This window comes from Lepisma saccharinum, chromosome 8 (genome assembly GCF_977018435.1).
Source record: "Lepisma saccharinum chromosome 8, izLepSacc3.1, whole genome shotgun sequence".
Lineage (NCBI taxonomy): Eukaryota > Metazoa > Arthropoda > Insecta > Zygentoma > Lepismatidae > Lepisma > Lepisma saccharinum.
The window spans coordinates 74,269,319-74,288,628 of NC_139236.1; the positions used below are offsets into that span (position 1 = coordinate 74,269,319).

At 35.5% G+C, this 19,310-nt stretch overlaps 1 protein-coding gene across 4 annotated transcripts in view; it reads left to right on the top strand.

The window, feature by feature from the left end:
- Positions 1-18,117, top strand: part of LOC145991141 (ciliary microtubule inner protein 2B-like) — a 50,042-nt gene extending 31,925 nt beyond the window's left edge. For 2 of the 4 annotated variants that reach the window (XM_083126924.1, XM_083126927.1), the window contains exons 4-7: positions 38-265; positions 3,593-3,679; positions 5,012-5,098; positions 13,445-18,117. In XM_083126924.1, the coding sequence (XP_082983050.1) occupies positions 38-265; positions 3,593-3,679; positions 5,012-5,098; positions 13,445-13,665 (623 nt within the window). In that variant the 3' untranslated portion in view covers positions 13,666-18,117. The remainder of the gene's footprint in view (positions 1-37; positions 266-3,592; positions 3,680-5,011; positions 5,099-13,444) is intronic. The other 2 variants (XM_083126925.1, XM_083126926.1) reach the window with 2 other exon arrangements.
- The last annotated feature ends 1,193 nt before the right edge of the window (positions 18,118-19,310 follow it).

Sequence of the window (19,310 nt, forward strand, 5' to 3'; positions counted from 1 at the left end):
AACTTCAAATTGTAATCCAAATTTAATTTTCTTTCAGGGTATATTCCTGGGCTCAATTTCCGCTACGGCACATCCTTCCTCCGAGCAGCAGACGACAGTCTTGGAGAGTTCTGTAGGCGAGTGGCAGACCAAGAGGCCAGACGGGAAACAGAGCGAGCTCAACGTGCAAGCAGCGCCCCCAAAATGGTCTCCATTCGATCCAGGGACGAAGTGAAGTCTGCCATCAAGCAGTTCAATGATGAAAATTCCATCAGGAAGTTCAAAGGTGAGAATTGAAAATTAATTCCAAGAGTTTTATATATATGAAATTATGCATTCACAATCACAAATATCTTGAATGTGTTATTGAAGTGTATAAGTTATTCATGAATATTCGGAACCCCCGGAGAATGAATGCCATCCTAAAATTATATACTTCACCCATATAATTTAATTTCAGTCATAGTAATTTATGTTAATTATTATACAAGTGTTGCAGGAACATGATAACATCAAGCTCAGGGAGTGTTTTCTTTTAGAGGACCGCTATTAGTGGGGGATATGCCTTTTTTTTCCATGAAAAAAAATACCTTGCTTGCCTTTCATGGGAAAAAATCTGCAGATGTCCATGAAGTTATCTGACTGTAACAATGGGATAACAGTTATGCTCATTTATACTCTGACAAAAGTCTTACATTCCCAAGTAACCACAACCGTTGGGCCAACGTCAGTTTTTATGTGGGAAAGGTTGGCTTTATGTTGGTTGGCAAATTGACGTTGGTCTTACGTTGGGCCAACGGTGGTTGCCAACGTTTGCCCAACCATGGAAAAGTGAGTCACACTCACTCTCTAGCCTTCTTAAACCCAAAGGTTCATGGCTGCAGCAACACAGGCCTTCCATCTGTCCCTATCTTGAGCAAGATCTATATACTCTTTTCCATCCCTACCGATTTCCTTTAGGTCCATCTCAACGTTGTCCCTCCATCTTCGTCTTGGTCTTCCTACAGGTCTCTTACCATCAGGTTTCCCAACAAGAATCCTGTAAACTCCTCTTTCCTCTCCCATTCGTGCCACATGGCTTGCCCACCTAAGTCTTCCTGATTTAATTATTCTAATAATATCTGGACATGAGTACAAATTATGTATTTCTAAATTATGTAACCTTCTCCACTCACCTGTCTCCTCATCCCTTTTAGGTCCAAATATTTTCCTAAGGATCTTATTTTCAAATAATCTCAATTTATGTGAGTCAAAATTAGTTTTAAAAACAACTTTTTCATGCTAAGACAACTGTCAGGAGTATGCTGTAAATTCTAAAGTGTAAAATAAGTGACATGTAACAGTGTTTCTTTTCGATCAGTCACATCACATATTGGAAATATAATATATTTTTAATAAAAGTAGAAGCTATTTTTAACTTGCAGTCACTCACCAGTCCTTTGTCAGCTGCCATGGATGAAAGCTGTGTTGGTAATTGCTTATTGTTTGTCTCTTTAGCTGTAGTAGAACAAGAACATTCTTACAGGTGTGAAGGTGGTTAAACGATGTTATGTGCAAACTAGATTCCATGAAAGGTGGAAAACTAAGTATACTCCAGAAAGCTTTTTGTGCTACCATTTGAAGATACAGTGCCTTGAAAACAATGATACCATGTGACTGAGAAAGTGCTGTGTATTTCTTTTATTTTCATAAATAATTTGTACTATTGTTTACATTTGGTCTCACAATAAATTATGTATATATCAGAACACAAACCTATCCATTCTTTAGTTTTCAGTATGTTGGGCCAATGTAAAACCATACATTGGTCCAATGTAAAACCATATGTTGGCCCAATATAAAAACCATGCGTAGGGCCAATGTTGCAACTATGGTCAAAATTACCGATGTTTTTTTTTATTTGGGCCAACCATTTTCAGTATGGTTACTTGGGTTCTGTATTGAGTACTTTAGGCTAAGTAAGCTATTTGTGAAGCCTGGGGAATTTTAGGTGAAGGGGGAAGCAAGCAAGTTTCTGGGCTCACATTTTAGGTTCAATTTCTTTGCAGTATGAGAACTGTTCTTCTTTCATTCAACACACAAATAAGTAAAATAAACGATGATTAAAAATGTAAATTTGGCTTGAGAAAATAGAAATGATTGTAACCACAGAGCTAGTTAAAACATAGTTTTCAATATTACCATAATTTTTGTATTCCTCATCATTTTCAGCAGGTAGAACATGTCATATCAATAGTCCTATTTGTTTTTTATGTTGCCTCATTTAAACATGCATTTAATTGATTTATTGGCGTTTTTGTCTCTATCAACTATGGACCGTAGTGCGCGCGGAGCCGTCATTTTGTTTATTTGTGTGCCAGATGGATGGTCAATAATAATAATAATACTTACAATATTAATAGTCAACCTCTCTGGCAGAGTGGTTAACACAGTACGCTGTGATGCCAGGGGTACAGGGTTTGAATCTCAGCCTGGGTATGTGTGTTCTTTGTGAGTGTTCCTTCATCAATTTCATCATATCATCAGTCATCCTCATCATAGACCACCCCATACCATCTCAAAACAAAAAGAAACTATATAAATAAATTCTCTTTGGTCAAAAAATGCACTTTTGCATGGTATTTTGGAGTACATTAAATGTGGCTGGCCCCCATTAAATGTCTTCTCTGCCCCCACCCCTTTTTCTGCTGCTGTCACTGAATAGAAGAAGCTTTTGGATCTTACTAATTGTCCCATGAAGCAAGGAAAATTCATTAGTGGAAAAACATAACATCATGGCATAACAGCCAGTGCCTATCTACCAACCACCGGCGTCATTCCTACCAGAGGTAGGTGATCATCGAAGCAGTTACAGTGTGATGTGTGGTCAGCACGATGAATCCCCAGTAGTTGTAGGTTTTCTCTGACTGAGGTACCAACTCATTCGTAGCTTCCCAATTTCCTCTTGATGATGGGTGGTCACTGGTCCCACACAAAGGCCGAAATCTCAGAAGAAAAGTTGTTACGCTTCCCTTGGGAGACTTGAACCTTCACTCATCTTGTAGCAGGAGTCCCAAGCCTAACTCATTAAACCATCACAATGCGGAACAGTGGAAAAACAAATATATAAATCATCAACTTCACTATGGTTGTTGGAACATTCGGATCAAACTGGCTTTTCTTTAAGGGGAGGGAAAGTTGATGAAACTTGGGTCTGATGGAGGAAGCAACACCATCCCATAATAACATTCAGCCATGATAAATCTTCCTAAAGAAGATCGTTGTATTACAAAATAAGTTGTGTACAATAAAACCAGAGATCAGAATAAATTCTTCCATTATGTTGTATCAACAATAGTAGAGTTTCATTTGAAGGCTTCCAAGAATCATTATGTTGAAAGACATGTGATCAGAACATTGAATCCCATTGCTTCTGTTTTCTTGGTTTTGTACAACATAACAACCAATCTAAAATTGCAACTATATGAATTATAATATTGCAGTATTTTCAGTTAATTACTGAGTTAATAAAACAACTTTACCGGGAGAAATCCCTTCATGTGTAAATCATGCAAGAAATAAAAAATGTAAGTTAATTATGAATAAAATTTTGTAAAAATTATTTTTATTTCAGCGAAAACATTAACAGACTTCCCACCTTTAGCTGGTTACACAGGTCATTTCCCACCGATTAGAAAAGAATCACCACCAACAAAATATGGTGAGTGTAAAACCAGATGAATCTTGAGGCTAGTATGAGACACACACAGTGAGAAATGTACGTGCACTAAAGATAAATCAAAGTAAATTACATCAATTCAAAACAATTATCCATCAAACTTACACAAAAACTTATGTAGTACAGTAGATATTCACTCAAATCACAATGCAGAGCAAATAGCACGACAAGTTATTACGATACTGATTTGCATTGATAACATTTGCTTTGATGAAAATGGTGTTGGTTTTTAACTTCTCAAGCTTTTTCTTTCTTTGTAAATTTGCTGCCAGGGAATAGACAGAATGAACAGAATGTGAAGCTTGTGAATGTTCAGTTCGACAAGCACAACTGAGCAGTATTTTTCGTAAATATGCTTTCATGTAGTTACTGATATATAGAAAATGTAGAATCTGGCTTGATGGGTTAAACTACAAAGGGCTGCATTTAGTTAACCCATTATTTTTTTATAAGGAAATTGATTATGGATAGAGCTTATAATAAGTAGTTAAGCTGAGCAATTCTTTAAAATGCATGTACAAGTTTTATTACGGCATGCACTTTCATCTTACATCAAGAAAATACAGAAGTAGTCCCTTCAAGCTACAAAAACATATGAAGAAACCATTTCTGTTACGTCATACATACATGAGTTCTTCAAAGAAACTGACCAGTTGAAACTCATTTCATAAAAGAAAGTAACATGTGACCACCTGTGCACATTGTCAGTGGATTGTGAAATTAATTCTCTTACAGTAAGATACGAAAGCATGTTGTCCAGCACAGTTTAATGAAACAAGGCAAGCATGGAATGCTGGGGATTCAAGGATCATTTTACAATTCTTTTCGCAATACTAAGCACTGCATCGTAACAGAAGAGAAACAAAGAATATCAGGCTTCTGCAGATCGCACAAGTAAAGGTAGGTTTAGATAAATTGCTACACCATTAACCTGTATGTGTACTGTAGTATTGAGAACACTGCATCTTCTAGCAGCTTATCTAGGTGCACATGTATAGAGACTATCAATACATGCATGGAAAAAATTAGCATATAAATTATATTATTCTTATCTTAAAATTTCTTCTTTAATAGTACATATTTTTCAGATGTACAGCTGTTACTTATAATTTTCAATAGCCAAGAGATTATAGCAGTTATAATTTAGTACTATTAAGAAAAATCCACATACAATTTTATCAAATGTTTACAAAGTTTTAATTCATAAACATTCAGTTAAGTAATGTTTCATGACCATCACTAGTAAACTGGATGGATTGTAATAGTAGTATGTTCTTAGAATGATAATTCCGTTATACTTATTTCTCTTTACAGAATATAAAATAAGGTTGCCTGCTATAGTCGGCTACGGTGGGTACACTCCTCGAGCACTAAGGAAAATTGAGGTACATGAGAGAGATGGTGAGTGATACAGTGAGCCAAAAGAATGCTGATTAATTTTCAGGAAATGATTCCAAGTTAAAAAATGCCAAACATCATATATTACATGAATATAGTACTGTTGAGAGCTGAGAAGACTGCGAGTGCGGGGTGAGGTTCGGGGGTGAACGGGGAGGAAGTGTGGGGAGCGAAGTTTCGACTTGGTGTTCAATTTTTCAGTGTTGCCAGACATACAGAAATTCCTGTAGGAAAGGGTGAGAATCTGATAATGGAATCGGGAGTCTCCGGTTGCTCACATCTTTCCCGAGGGATGACCGTGTCAGGTGCTCTCGCGAAGAAGCATTAACAGACGCTAGGAAATACACAAAAAGCACACACCCTTACTTTCTTAGACACGTTGGAAGCAGATTGCTTTAATTTGTGAAGTTTTGCTAATTGTTGCCTCAAACGTTTATTGCTAATTTGAACATTCTTCACTTTATGTAATAAACGATTGCATTGTTTCTTTACTTGTTCTTCAGCACATTTTAATTTCTTTTTCACAGTTTCAACTCACTATTATTCTTGGAGATTGGGTATATTGAGTATATTTCCAGTACTCAAAGTCTCTGAATTATTGTGTGCCATGCAAATTCTTTTGCAAGAAGATGACTCTTCAAGTTTTCCACTGCTCGCTTTCGAATCTTGACGTTTATTGGCACGTCCACTTCGATCAATTATGTAATTTGGCTGTTGCACACTACAATTCACCACACAACCAGGTAAATTTAAACTTGGTTCAGCGTTTTTATTAAGCTGCGTTCTACAGGCATTGCTCAGCAGTTTTGCTTTTAAGTTTCGTTTGTAATCGGCATCCAGAAAATGCGATGAGCACACTGTGGCTCTTTTGATATTAACAGGATCTAATCTCTTACACTTTGAAACCCACATCTTGCACATAATCGGATCCTTTGGGACATGGCCATAGGCAGGAAGAATGTTGGGGAGGGGGTTCACTCTTAATTTTTCCCATGGGCGTCGCATAATCTTTAGTCATAAAAATTATGTTGTTTGACCATTCACACGAAACTTAATTTTTGGAATTTTGAAAACTGTCGAAAGCAGTAATTCTTTGGTTTAAATAGTAAAACATAACCTGGTACCTGCATTGTAACCTCAATTTTTATATCTAACGCTGTTTTTCTTCGGTTATTCTGTTCGAATACTAACTAACTGGACTTTATTTCAGTTATTAACAATGAAACTAACAAACATTGTGCTATTTTGTAACTTGCAATAAACGATGTATATTCTATAGACCAGTTCGATCCCACTTTCCGACGCTCATATTGTTCCTATGCTTTTCAAACAGCATTATATACAACCACTATGCACTATACAAGTATGTGCTTTATAGGACCGCATATAGGTTAAATGTACAGTATGTACTACCGTATATCGACTTCTGGGTGAAGGATAGTGAATGTAACACGCTATGAAGCAGGATATTCTAGGTTTGAACACTTATGAAGGGGCATTTAAACCCTTATGGAACAGGGAATTAAAAGTTGTAACTGGAATTTTGGGACAATCGCAAGAGAATTTTCAGTCTGATCCAGGAACAGCACTGGAAAGAGGACAGCAGAAGTGAAAATGAAGGGGTCGCGGGTGGGCTGTGATTCTGAGAATGAAACCCATTTCGCTCAAATTTCAGAATTCAAAATGTTTGAAAATTTCAACTCGATCATTTCAGAATTGTGTGTCTGTTGTATTTTGTGCAACTGCGAATATTTTTAAAAAAATATGTTACAAATTTTAGTTTCTGAACTCGCATTAATCCAACATGCCAGAAGTTTCGGTAGGGGGGGGGGGGGGCTTGAACCCTAACCCCCCTATGCTTTGGGAGCAAATAGCTTACACCTACTATATTTCTTGCGTTGTTCTGGCACAAAGCAACAGCACAATTGCGCGGCATCTTACTGAAGTGTTACTGTTGTTGCAAAAAAAAAGAACATCCCCACTATCACACAAGCTACAGAAAAGGAAACACAAGGCACTTTCAAGTTCCCTCGCACAAATGCAGATCCTATAACAAGCGGAAAGGTCAGTGACAGCGTCACCCCTGTCCCTTGATTGACGTCAGGGTTGGAACCTCCCACGACCCTCTTTTTTCAGCTTCGGGAGGGAAGACTGCGCTACTTTCTCAACTATTTTGGATCTGTGTGTGTGCGTCTTGCTAACTTCAGTGCTCTTGTTCCATTGTTGCAGTGCGAGTATGTCTTCTTCGCGAAGAATGGGACAGACAATTCACAGTGAAGCTAGGGAGATAATAAGAAACGTGATACAGCAGTGTGATGAAGAGGCCAAAGAAGGAAAATTAAAGTACTTGCTACAGCAATCAAATTTGCGTGTGTCTAATTACACGGGCGTATCTGTGCGGAGTGTATCAAAAATAAGGAAAGAGGCCCATGAAGCGGGCGAGACGTCACTGTCTACACCGGGTAAGAAACGACGACGAGCCGAGCAATACAGATTCCATTGCGACGAATTCGATCGAAGGGTCATCAGAGACGTAATACAAGAATTTTACCTTGTGAAAAATACAATACCAACGGCACCGAAACTTCTTTCAGCCATTCGCGAAAAAATTAATTTTCCGTGGAAAGTGCATAGTTTACGTCGTCTGCTTCATGATATGGGTTTCAGTTGGAAAAAATGCAGAAGCAACAAAAAAATTCTCATAGAACGTCCAAATATTGTTCATTGGCGTGCCAAATATCTAAGGGCAATTAAAAAATTGAGATCGGAGAATCGTGTGATAGTATATATCACATGGGTCGACAACAATCTCACCTTTGGGAAATGCTGGCAAAGTGATTCAGTACAAGGAGTGTCAACCAACACCAGTTCCTCCAATAGGTTAATTTTAGTTCATGCTGGTTCAAAGCACGGCTTCATAAATGTATCAAACTTGATTTTTAGGGCAGGAAAGGCAACCGGAGACTATCATGGACAGATGAATTCCGTTAACTTCGAGAAATGGGTGAGGGAAAAACTTCTGCCGGCCCTCCCGAGGGCAAGTGTTTGTGTATTGGATAACGCTCCCTACCACAACATACAGGTGAATAAGCCTCCGACTAAATATTCTGTGAAGCAGGAGATGATAGACTGGTTAAGACTAAACAAAGTGCCATTTTCAGAAAGCATGAAAAAATTTGAATTATTCCAATTGATCGAAAAGTACAGGCCGCCAGATAAGATTTTTCGTGTGGACGAACTTTTGAAGACGAATGGCCATTCAGTGCTTCGGTTGCCTCCTTACATGTGCGAATTGAATGCCATTGAACTAGCGTGGGCTAAAATAAAACGACTTGTGAGGGAGAAAAATATAACAGGAGATTTGACGTTGTCAAGGTTGGAGGAAGTGACAAAGAGTGCGGTGGACTCTGTGACGCCAGCTGACTGGGAAGGATATGACAGGCATGTCATCACTGTCGAACAGGACTACTGGCAGAAAGATGGTCTGATGGAGGACACTGTGGATAGAATCGTTATTTCACTAGGTGGTATTGACAGTGATGAAGACGACAACATCAGTGACAGCGATTCATCTTCGGGATCGGAATTGGCACAAACCTTATCAGATAGTGACGATGACTGATGAAAGGTGAGTGGAAAGCATGTTATTGTACAAATACTTTAATCATCAAAATAAAATTCCTCCATTATTAGTATTGCTTTCACTTGTTGCTATGTAATATCTTCCATTCATTTGCAATGCGTTTTCGTACCATGCCTTTTTCATTTATGCCGCTGCCACCCTGAAAGGAAGACTAGCTGGCTGCGCACGGCGACAACAGTTTCGCATTCCTCAGCCTTGCAGTCTTCTCAGCTCCCAACAGTACTTACAGCAACATTTTGATGAAGTATTTATGGATGCAACTATTTGAAAAATATAATGAAAATGATAACGATAACAACTGGATGAATTGCATAATTGTTGCTGCAGTAATTAATTATGGAATTCCAGATGGATGTAAAAGCTTACACAGAATTCTGAAACTACCCAACACATGTGATATAAAATGAATTGTGTGTTCATAAATATCACAGAATCTGGAGTTGCAAAATTTCAAACTTGTTGAAAAAATTTCAGCAAAAAATGCAGGCTTGACCAAGTCTGGCATACCATGCCATTGCTCTACCAACTGACCCAGCGAACCAGTCGTGGCTTCGCCTGATTTTACGTGGTTGCTGTTTTGCCTGTTTTGAATTCTCTCTGTCAGTGCTACTGCAATAGTATCTGTTGACTTCGAAAAACAGTAGATGTTGAGTCCTGGTTGAGCCCACTTTTCTAGCTGAAATTTCTTCATAGTACATTTCCTGTCTGTGCCAACTCTGAATGTAATGAGGGGTTTTAAAAAACTCAATATGCTGACCAAGGCAGAAATTTATTTTATTATAAAACATAAACTAAACGTAACGTTTCAATCAACCTTCTAGCAAGGTCTTCTTCAGGAAAAGGAGCGTGAGATAAAAGAGTACAACCACATTAAAGATGATAGAAAATGTTTAGCCTTTCAGGTGAATGTACAGTTGACAAGGGAAAGCCACTTGCTAGAATGTTCCAGAACACCTTTCTAATTGTCTGGAGGGGAGTAATGTTTGTGTATATATATCGTCCTGTTTTGTACCTTGTTACATTTGTACTTGGTGCGGAGTCTGAAGAAGATCTTGCTAGAAGGTTCAAACATTACGTTTAGTGTATGTTTTATAATAAAATAAATTTCTGCCTTGGTCAGCATATTGAGTTTTTCATATCATGGAAACAAGGCTTAATGGTGTTATAATGAGGGTTTTTGTTTAGAAAAATGAAAGGATAGACAAGAATAAAACAGAAAACTCCACATTGAATACCATACTGTGTTCATCAATTCAATATAATAAAGAGAGTGTAAGATTCCTAAAACAGTTATATCTTTTTATGCCTGTAAACCATGAAATATACAGAGATATTGAAGTTAATTTTATGTACCTTTAATGAAATCAAAATAACTCGATTCTATGTACAATGACTGTTTATTCAAATACCATAGTTATTATCTATTCAGTTTTAAATGTACAGGGATAAACTATGAAAAAGAAAAGATTCAAATTCAGTGTTTCATTTTTGTAGTTACTTCGCATACCATGTAATTTTAAATGAACTATCCCATGTACAGTATTTTCTAATCTAAAATTTATTTTGATCTGTATTACACATTAATAGTGAAGAAACAGAAACCATTTCTGGAACATCACAGTCTTCAGGTAGATTTTGCCTTGGAATATAATTTTCATTGTGTATAAGCACAGACATGTTGTGTGTGGTATAAGTTTCCATTGCCCTTCCAAAGCAGATTTTGGTTGGAGTTGTCTAAATGGTATCCCATTTATGCATTTTTTTAGAGGGGTTATCAGTTTTGTAGAAAAAGGAGACATCATCATCTGTGTTAGTAGAGAGAGGTGCCTGACACTGAATGTTAGCGTGTGAGAGCTAGATGGACACATATGTTACTTTTAAAGTAATACACAAATATTATATAATCTTCATACACACACATGTATATATGAAAATAATATGATGTTTGTGTATTATACATTACACCTCCCAAGTAACATGTCTCCATATACCTTCCACTCAAGAACAAACCTTGGAGTCCCAAGTAAGCGAAAGTGGTTGCCTGAACATCAGACTAACTGTACTAAAGATGGTTGGCCAAATATGAGAAGATATTGTTGGACCACAGTGAGCTTGGCGGTGCTGTCAATGTAGGACCAATAGGTGGTTTATGCATTGTACCAATGTACTGAAAACTTAAATGGGGATATGTTTGTTTTGTGTTATATATATATAATACATTGTGAAGCCAAATATAAACTATAGTACAAATTATTTCTGTAAAAATAAAAATATACACAATTCTTTCATTCTTGTACAAATACAGTAGTATCACTGTTTGGAAGGTACCTTCAAGTGGTAGCACAAAACACTTTCTAGAGAGTTTACTTAGTTATGCATATTTCCAGGAATTTAGTGTATGTGTACCAGTGTTTATCTTATATCACTGCATGAAAAAGCAAACAATGTGATTCATGGACGAAATAAATAAATCAATCAATCATTTAGATAATGAACCACCTTCACAAGGATATACCCGTAAAAATGTTCTTGTTCTACTGCAGCTAAACAGACAAACCATAAGCAATTCACTTAACAGAAATATCATTCATTCATGGCGGCTGACAATAGATTGGTGGCTAACTCCAAATTACTGCAAAATCTTGGGGGGGACAGGGGGATTTCCCCCACCAACAATTTTGACCTCAAAAATCCTCCCACCAAAAAATTCCGACAGGGAGAGTTTTTGTTATGACAACAAAAGATAAGTAATTAGTTTTGACTTCAATATGTACTTTACTAAGAATAATATCGAAAGAAACCACAGAAACTAGTGTGGTTGTGAGTGTTAAATATGTTTTTCTTTCTTTGAAGAGATCATAAACAGATCTACACAAGTAACAATATACCACAATGAAAGTAAAACAAGAGTGCAAGACAAATATAACTATGAAATCTAGTTGATTTATATTAAAGCAAAAACTTATGCATAATACAACAATTTCAGCTCCTTTGTAATTTATTGACATTTTTAACCAGCTAGTAAAAGTCTGAGTTTGCTACTTTATAAATGCTTGATGTATACAATAAAAGTAACAAATTTATTCCTTTATATGTATTTATAATGGTGCATTTTTAATATTTAGTAATATACTTGTATATTTAATAGGATTATGAATACGTATATCAAATAACAATTTATTCTATATATGTGAAATATGTGTGGGTAGATTAATATCATCCTCCCCCACCAATCACAATCGTAAATGATTTTGCACCCTGTTACTGGGTGAATTCAACATGCATGTATTATTATTATTATTATTAATGTAGTTAGTTGTTGTACAGTATTATCATTTCAAAATAAGGGACAGCAAATTTTTCTGCTGCCTAGGGCACTAAGTAGTTAAATTCACCTCTGCCTTGCTACCTCACTTTTCTTTAAGTCAAGGGTTCTTGGAGGAGCCCTATCATGCCACACCCATCTGCATTAAATATTGAGTTTCTGAGCATTTTTGTGTACCTCCCCTCCCCCCCTTTGGCCCTTTTTGGTGGGGGGCACAGCTACTGGAGATCACCAGTGTGGCATGTTGGCATTTTCGTTGGTTTAAAATGGATCACACTGCTATAAGAACTGTACTTGATAATGAACCTGGGAAAAGCAATTGCACATACAAAGCTGACTTACAAAAGGCAAATATTGCCTTCAGATGAACACTAAAATCTGTTGAGTACTACAATTACTTTATGAATAACCATGCTCTTGTTTGCTTTTCAACCATTTGTGGCTCCATCTGTGTATATACGCGTACAAATTGAGCAGATATATGAATGTTATTTATCTTCTTTACACAAAGGAATGTAACAGTCCATTTTATTTAGAAATCTAATAAGTACCTCAGTTATGTTATCAAATGTTCTCTGCAGTAGTATCCTATGTAGCTGTGTGCAGCCCTGACTTGGATCATAGTGTTGATCTACCATCAGGATAATTGGAAAACGACTTGAAAAGAAGTACTATATCCTATCACAGGAATCCTGGAGCAAGGTTGCGTGTAATGGCCAAGGAGGGAAGAAAGTGAGTGGGCAGAGCAAAATAGTACACACTGCTGCAAATGACAGGGAGCTGCAGACGTTTTTCCCCCTCCATGCACTCCTATTCTCTCTCACGTGTTCATTCTTCAAGCCCTCTTGAGTCACTACTTGCGCAGAAATTTGATTTTGACTGCTTGCTCCAGAGATTCCCAGGAGAGAGTATAGCTGGTACAGTGGGATCCATGAGTAGTACCATGCAAATTGTCCATCACCATGTTTGTGCACTTTATTTGACCCAATAAGAGCTTCAAGAATTAAAAGAAAACTCGAAACAAGCTGTTGACAACTTCTGCACCAGCATACATAAAAACCAATCGCTTAAAAACACGTAGGATGTAAGAGAAAAATTAATGAAAATAGTCACGGACAATTTGCATGGTAATACTCATGGATCTCACTGTACCAGTCAAAATGCTATATGACAGCAGTCACAGGATTCGCTACATGAGCACACATTCCCCAACAAAAAGCTACATGGTAGGTACTGGCCTTCTGTTATGCCATGAGGTTTAATTTAAAGTATTGTTTATAGCTCCTAACATGTAACAAAAATCCTAGCTGAAAATGAACGCTCCAGTTTTGTCTCACAATTAAAATCTCTGTAGTATTCAATTTGTCTCTCTTCTTTGCAGAACGAAAAGTCTCTTCTGATTTTCCACCAATTGCTGGATACACGGGACATATTCCTCGTTTGAGAGGTGCCGATACAACTCTCAGCCAAAGATATAATCTAGTTGCAAGAAGAGGCCTTGAAATGATGCACAATGAGAGAGAACAGAGGCAGAAACTCAAGTCGGCTTCTCACAGAATTGGAGATGAACTACGAGCTGCTAGAAATCCTTACTCGATGTGAACAGAGTCTGGGAGATTATGCTTCACAGTATCTTATCTCCTCGGTATTTATGTATTCACTGCCTTCAATGACCTGGCCATATTGCTTTGAAATCTACTTGAACACTTATCTTTGAGTTCAAAATACTCTATAAAGAAAAGGGCATTTCTTGTTTTTCTAGTAAACTATTACTGATTTTAATGCCATCTTTAGCTGACATGAGACATGTTATCCAAAGTACAATAACTATTGTACATTCAGTTTATGTATATAAACAGCTGGGATTGCAAATGTAAAAAAAAATGCAGCATTTTTATGTTAATGTACAAATCTACCTCAATAGATTTGTTTTCTTCTCCTGTCTTGTCGTAAGAAACATCGGGACCATTAGAAAAGCAGGCTACATTGGATAAATGTAATGGGAGGGGAAGTTCTGATGAACCTGTTGATTTATAGTTACTTCTGAATTTGGAACTCAATAGTCTTTAAAATTTGAAACAAAGAAATTCAGTGTTCATCAAAATCTTAATTTTAATTGTTGTTTATCTATAGGGAAGCTTCATGTAAGTTCATAACAGGTGTAAGAACAATGAAATACAGTGGAGATAAATATATTTAACAATTTCAATTACGTTGCTGATGACATTTTCATAATTTTGCTTAAAATGTAGTGATAAAAACATTTAATTTTTAAAAGACGAAAATGTGTGATGATAAAAAAACTTACATGTAAATGTTACTAAAGATTTCAAATTTAAAGTAGCAGATTGGAAGCAAATGGTCAGATTTATTTTCTGTAATACAACTAATTGGAATCATTGATTTAAATGAAATTTACCATCTTCCTGCAGCCCCTTTCGACTTTTCTGACTTAATCATTTAACTTTCCTATTTTTAAATGACTAAACATATATAAATCTGCATTGCTCTATCTTTTAAAAAATATGTGAAGATGTTTGAAATATATACTTATACCAAGCATTTTATTTTTATAACTGTTCACAATAAAGTACAATCATTGATAAATACCAAAATAAACAATAAATAATTAGTTGTGGTGTTACAGTACCATCATCTTATATGTAGTATAGTAACAAGTTTAGCAGTATTATCGTTGTTATTCATTAAATGTACTTATGTAAATTTTACATTCCACTGTAAGCCTGTAATCTTAATTTCTTTTTCAATTGTCGTCTATTCAATTGACCCTTTCTTTTCACTTTGTGTGATGCATCATCAATTATGGTTTGGTGTCCTCTGCAATACTCGTATGTGTTACATATTACCATGACTTCTTTTTATTCATGCTGGAAACTACTTATAAGTTTCCTTAATTGCATAATTTAAATATAGATAAATTGTTTCATTGTAAGTTTGAACCAACAATGATTTTAGAGTTAAAAATAATTTCATATATTAACATTTGAATTAAAATTATTCACTTTTAGTGGTGCATACTTCTCTCAAAATTTCGATGCAAAACATATGATCTTCTCTTTAAAAAAATCTGCAAAACAAGTGTTGTGTGTTGAAACTTCAATAGCCACCAAAAGTACATTTTATTTTTCCACTAAGATCATGGCTAGAATGAACTATCGGCAAATAAGTTGTATGTATGTATAAATTTGTACTATTTGTAGCTAGGTCTCCAAAGAATAAAATTCTGGAAGATTTATTTACAGCCTTTAAACCCTTTAGATTAAAATGTTTTGGAATATCAGTATGCCCTGAATATCAGTTCTTGTATGTTTGTGGTCTTGCTACCGTGAATACAAAATTGAACCAACTTGATCTAAACAACCTAGCAACAGAGTAGAAGTAAGTAATACCTTCCTTTCTTTTCTCACAACTCCGACCTCGACATCATAACATGAACACTGAAATACACTTATTACCACTTTAACATACTACAAACTAAATCTATAAAATGAAGCAAAATTGGGTGACTGAAATAAAAGAAGTCTTGAGACTTTGATGCAACCTTTGTTTTTGTTTCCTTCAGTGCTCGTGTAGATGTTTTGGTGCAATAATGTGTTAAAACTTTGATACTCCATCCTCCCACTTAAACAATAACTCATTTTCGAAGATTCTTCAAAATAATATTGCGGAATTTAATTCTTTGGTTTGCAATACAAATTTCTTTACTTGTCAAATGCATACCAAAAGAAAATAAAAAGATAGTTATAAATCATACAGTACTAAACCTTGTCATTCATGGAGATTACAAAGCTGTTTATTCAGTTGTGTTTAAATAGTGACTACTAAACAAAAAAAAAAACATATGACGTGGACATATTTAAACACTATTATGTTATTTCAAAAAGTGGTTTTCAATTTTTCTTACTTCTGATTCGGCTAATTAAAAATTGTAATATACTGATATATACTTGTATTTGTTGTTTGTAAATTTACATAATTTTGATAACAGGCAGATGTCTTTAATTTGCATTGTTTATTATTCTATTGATAAAATATGCACAGTATTCATCTTCAGTTTACTTACATTTTTCAGCTGTAGTTGCAGAAATTTGGAAATTTATCAAGTAGAGTGAATGTACCTTGACATTTTATTCAGGTAAGACACCTGACCTATATAGTGAAGATGATATTATTTTTCTAGGTAAGAAATATTTCTAGGCATAATCTGCATCAGAAAACATTAGCAATAAATAGTGAGTATTTTGCTTCATATCTAAGTACAAACATATAGCATTTTGAAGCATATATTAGCAATACTCCATAATGTAATGAATATTGTTACTATAATTAGTCCCTGCAAAGTAATCCTATCCATTTTTATTTTTCTTGTTCAGAGTGGCATACATTTTTTGTATAGATTACATAATTTGGTAACATTATCTTCTTTTCAAATAAATAACACTTGTGAAATCTATTGCCTGGACTGCTGTTAAAATATGTATGAAACTTGTTTGTTTTAAAATAAAATTTCAGCTGTGGCATGAAATTGCTTAATTGAATCCCTAAATTCACATATGGATTTTGAAAGAATAATTATTTTCTCATAAATTCCATAATTATGTTGCAATTGGCTTCCACTTATTAACTCCTTCAATTTTTTTTTCTGAAATAGGAAATCATTTAAGGAATGAAATGGAGAAAAGTTTATTGGAAATCTGGGGTAAAAATACTAATTGTTTAGAGTGATATAAATTTGCACTTACTTCGTTGATGCTTGTTTTGTTGTATTTTCAGAACTACTGTCCCTTTGCCAATTTGTCTCATGTTGTAACAATTCCATCATTTTAATATTCACCCAGTTACTGAAATGAATAACTTATGTTACAACATCAGGCATCAGCCATAATGAATGTGGCTCATGTACTGATGTAATGTTTGTAGAAAAGTAGCTATGTGTAGGTGTGTGTGTCTTCTGTCTTGTACAAATGCAAGATGAATGAACATCATTTATTCTATTACTTTGATTCCCACTTTTACTAGATCAATTCTTGATGCATTTCCACTCTTCTCAATAAAAAATAGTCTTGAAATCTGTGATGGACGATAATTCTCTGTTGATTCCCTATGGGATCAAATTTTAGTAATTCAGATCAACTTACATATAAAAACAGCAATTGCTTTCTAGTGCTTACATGAATTAACCTAAATAGCAAAGGCACAGGGAATGGAATTTCTTTGAAACAGTCTTTCTTCTTTTAAAAGAATTTTTAAAAGTCTTTCAATTGATTGGTAGTTTGCGACATAGACCAGAAATACAATAAAATGTTATTACTACAAAAATAATCCATGCTTCACTCTGTCCCTCACAGTACAAAAAGCGTTGAATAATTTATAAGAATTTAATTACTTTCTGCAGTAATTGGATTAGTATAATTTTCCCCAATCGATTTGTCCTTTTAAAAAGTTGATTTTCTCAGAACATTACAGATATATGTAATTTTTTTATTACATTTGCCCCAGCAGACAATACATAATAATATTAAGCGGAGAAAATATACAGAAACATCTGGGATATATGGAATGAATGTGTTTGTAATACTCACTTGAAATATGAATGTTCTGCTCAAAATATACTATAAATTGAGTGTTTGTGTGGGGGGGGGGGAACCAGAGGGTGGTCTGGTGATCACAAAGCCAGAGGAGCTCTTCTGCTCACATCAGGTAACTCATCAGAATGTGAATGTGTTCTGTTATTTCATCAGTTCAATCATCCATCCAGCTTGTTAGAGTTAGCCAAGAGAAGTAGAAAAGTGTCAAAAACTGACATCCAATCATTAAATTGAATCAAGAGGCTTGTCGTAGTTTTTATTGATAAGGACTTCCCAAATGTGGCTACACTGTGTAAAAAATGCAACGACAAAAAGATATGTACAAATTTTGATTAATATGGGAAGGGTCTCTGATGCAAATGTAAATATTACTATGTTATACTTGTATATACATATGCCATGTTTGGTAGTAAATATAATGTGAATTGATAAATATTTGAATTGTAAGCAGTTTTTATTTGAAGAAAACATTTATATTTTTAACTATTTCTTTTATTTACAATCCTCCCAAGATGCAGAATAGGAAATGAATAATACAAACAATTTTCATTTAGTTATTACCACACAATTATTTAATTCATTAAAATATCTTGTAACATCACATGCTGTATCACTGAAATACACAGTTGTACGTCAGTTCGACCTCACCAGCCCTGATTCTGATTATTCTAATGTGAAAATCCATAAAACAGCAAGTGATTATTGTAAACTGTGTTCTTTAATTTTTTTTTTCTTTGTCCAAGAAGAGGTAAGGATAGAGACGTCGGAATTTATTTATTTTGGAGTAGGAGGGCATGTTCGTGAATCTACAAAGTGATTCTTAATACAATCTGTGGTCAATGACGTATTTAGGGAGAGGCTCCAGGGGGTCCGGGCTCCCCCCTGAAAGACTTAGCAAGTACATAAATTAAATAATGTTTATTTATTTATTAGCATCTTATTTTAAATGGCGGCCTTTTCTTACACTCAACCGTACATGAAATTATAAGTTGAAAAGCGGACAGACCCACATAAGAACACTTGCTATTCGCAGCAGGTGAATATTGTTGAAATTAGTGGCGGCTGGGAGCTAGTATGATGAGTAGTGCCAACGTGATCAAGAAATCGAAAAAATCTTCGCTAGCATACTGGTATGTCATAGAAATCTAATGAAAGAAGTAATTTAAATGGAACTTCGTTTACTAAAATTGCAGACAAAAATCGGAATTCCTAAGATTGGTTTATTTTACTTCGCATTTGTACTGATTTTGGCTAATCGCGAAGATAAGGATGAGTGGACACTCACAAAGAACACCGACAACCAGGCCTGGATTCGAACCCATGATCCCTGGCGTCGTAGCATGCTGTGCATGGAGGACGGCCAGAGTTTCTAGGAAATAAATGCGACTATTAAAATTTCGACGCCTCCTGTCACCTTTACCAACGTATTTACCAAATACAAGGTGTACAACTTTGCTTCCGCCGTTTTCCGACAGGTGGCAACAACAGGAAGTAGCGGTCGAAAGAAGCAGATCGCAGACGTCACGCAGTTAGCTTGGACCTCTGTCAAGATAACCCCATTCAAACATTAGTCGAGTGGTGTGTGCATCGTGAAGTTGTTCGTGATTGAAAATGTCAGTGTACGAGCCAAATTCTCGC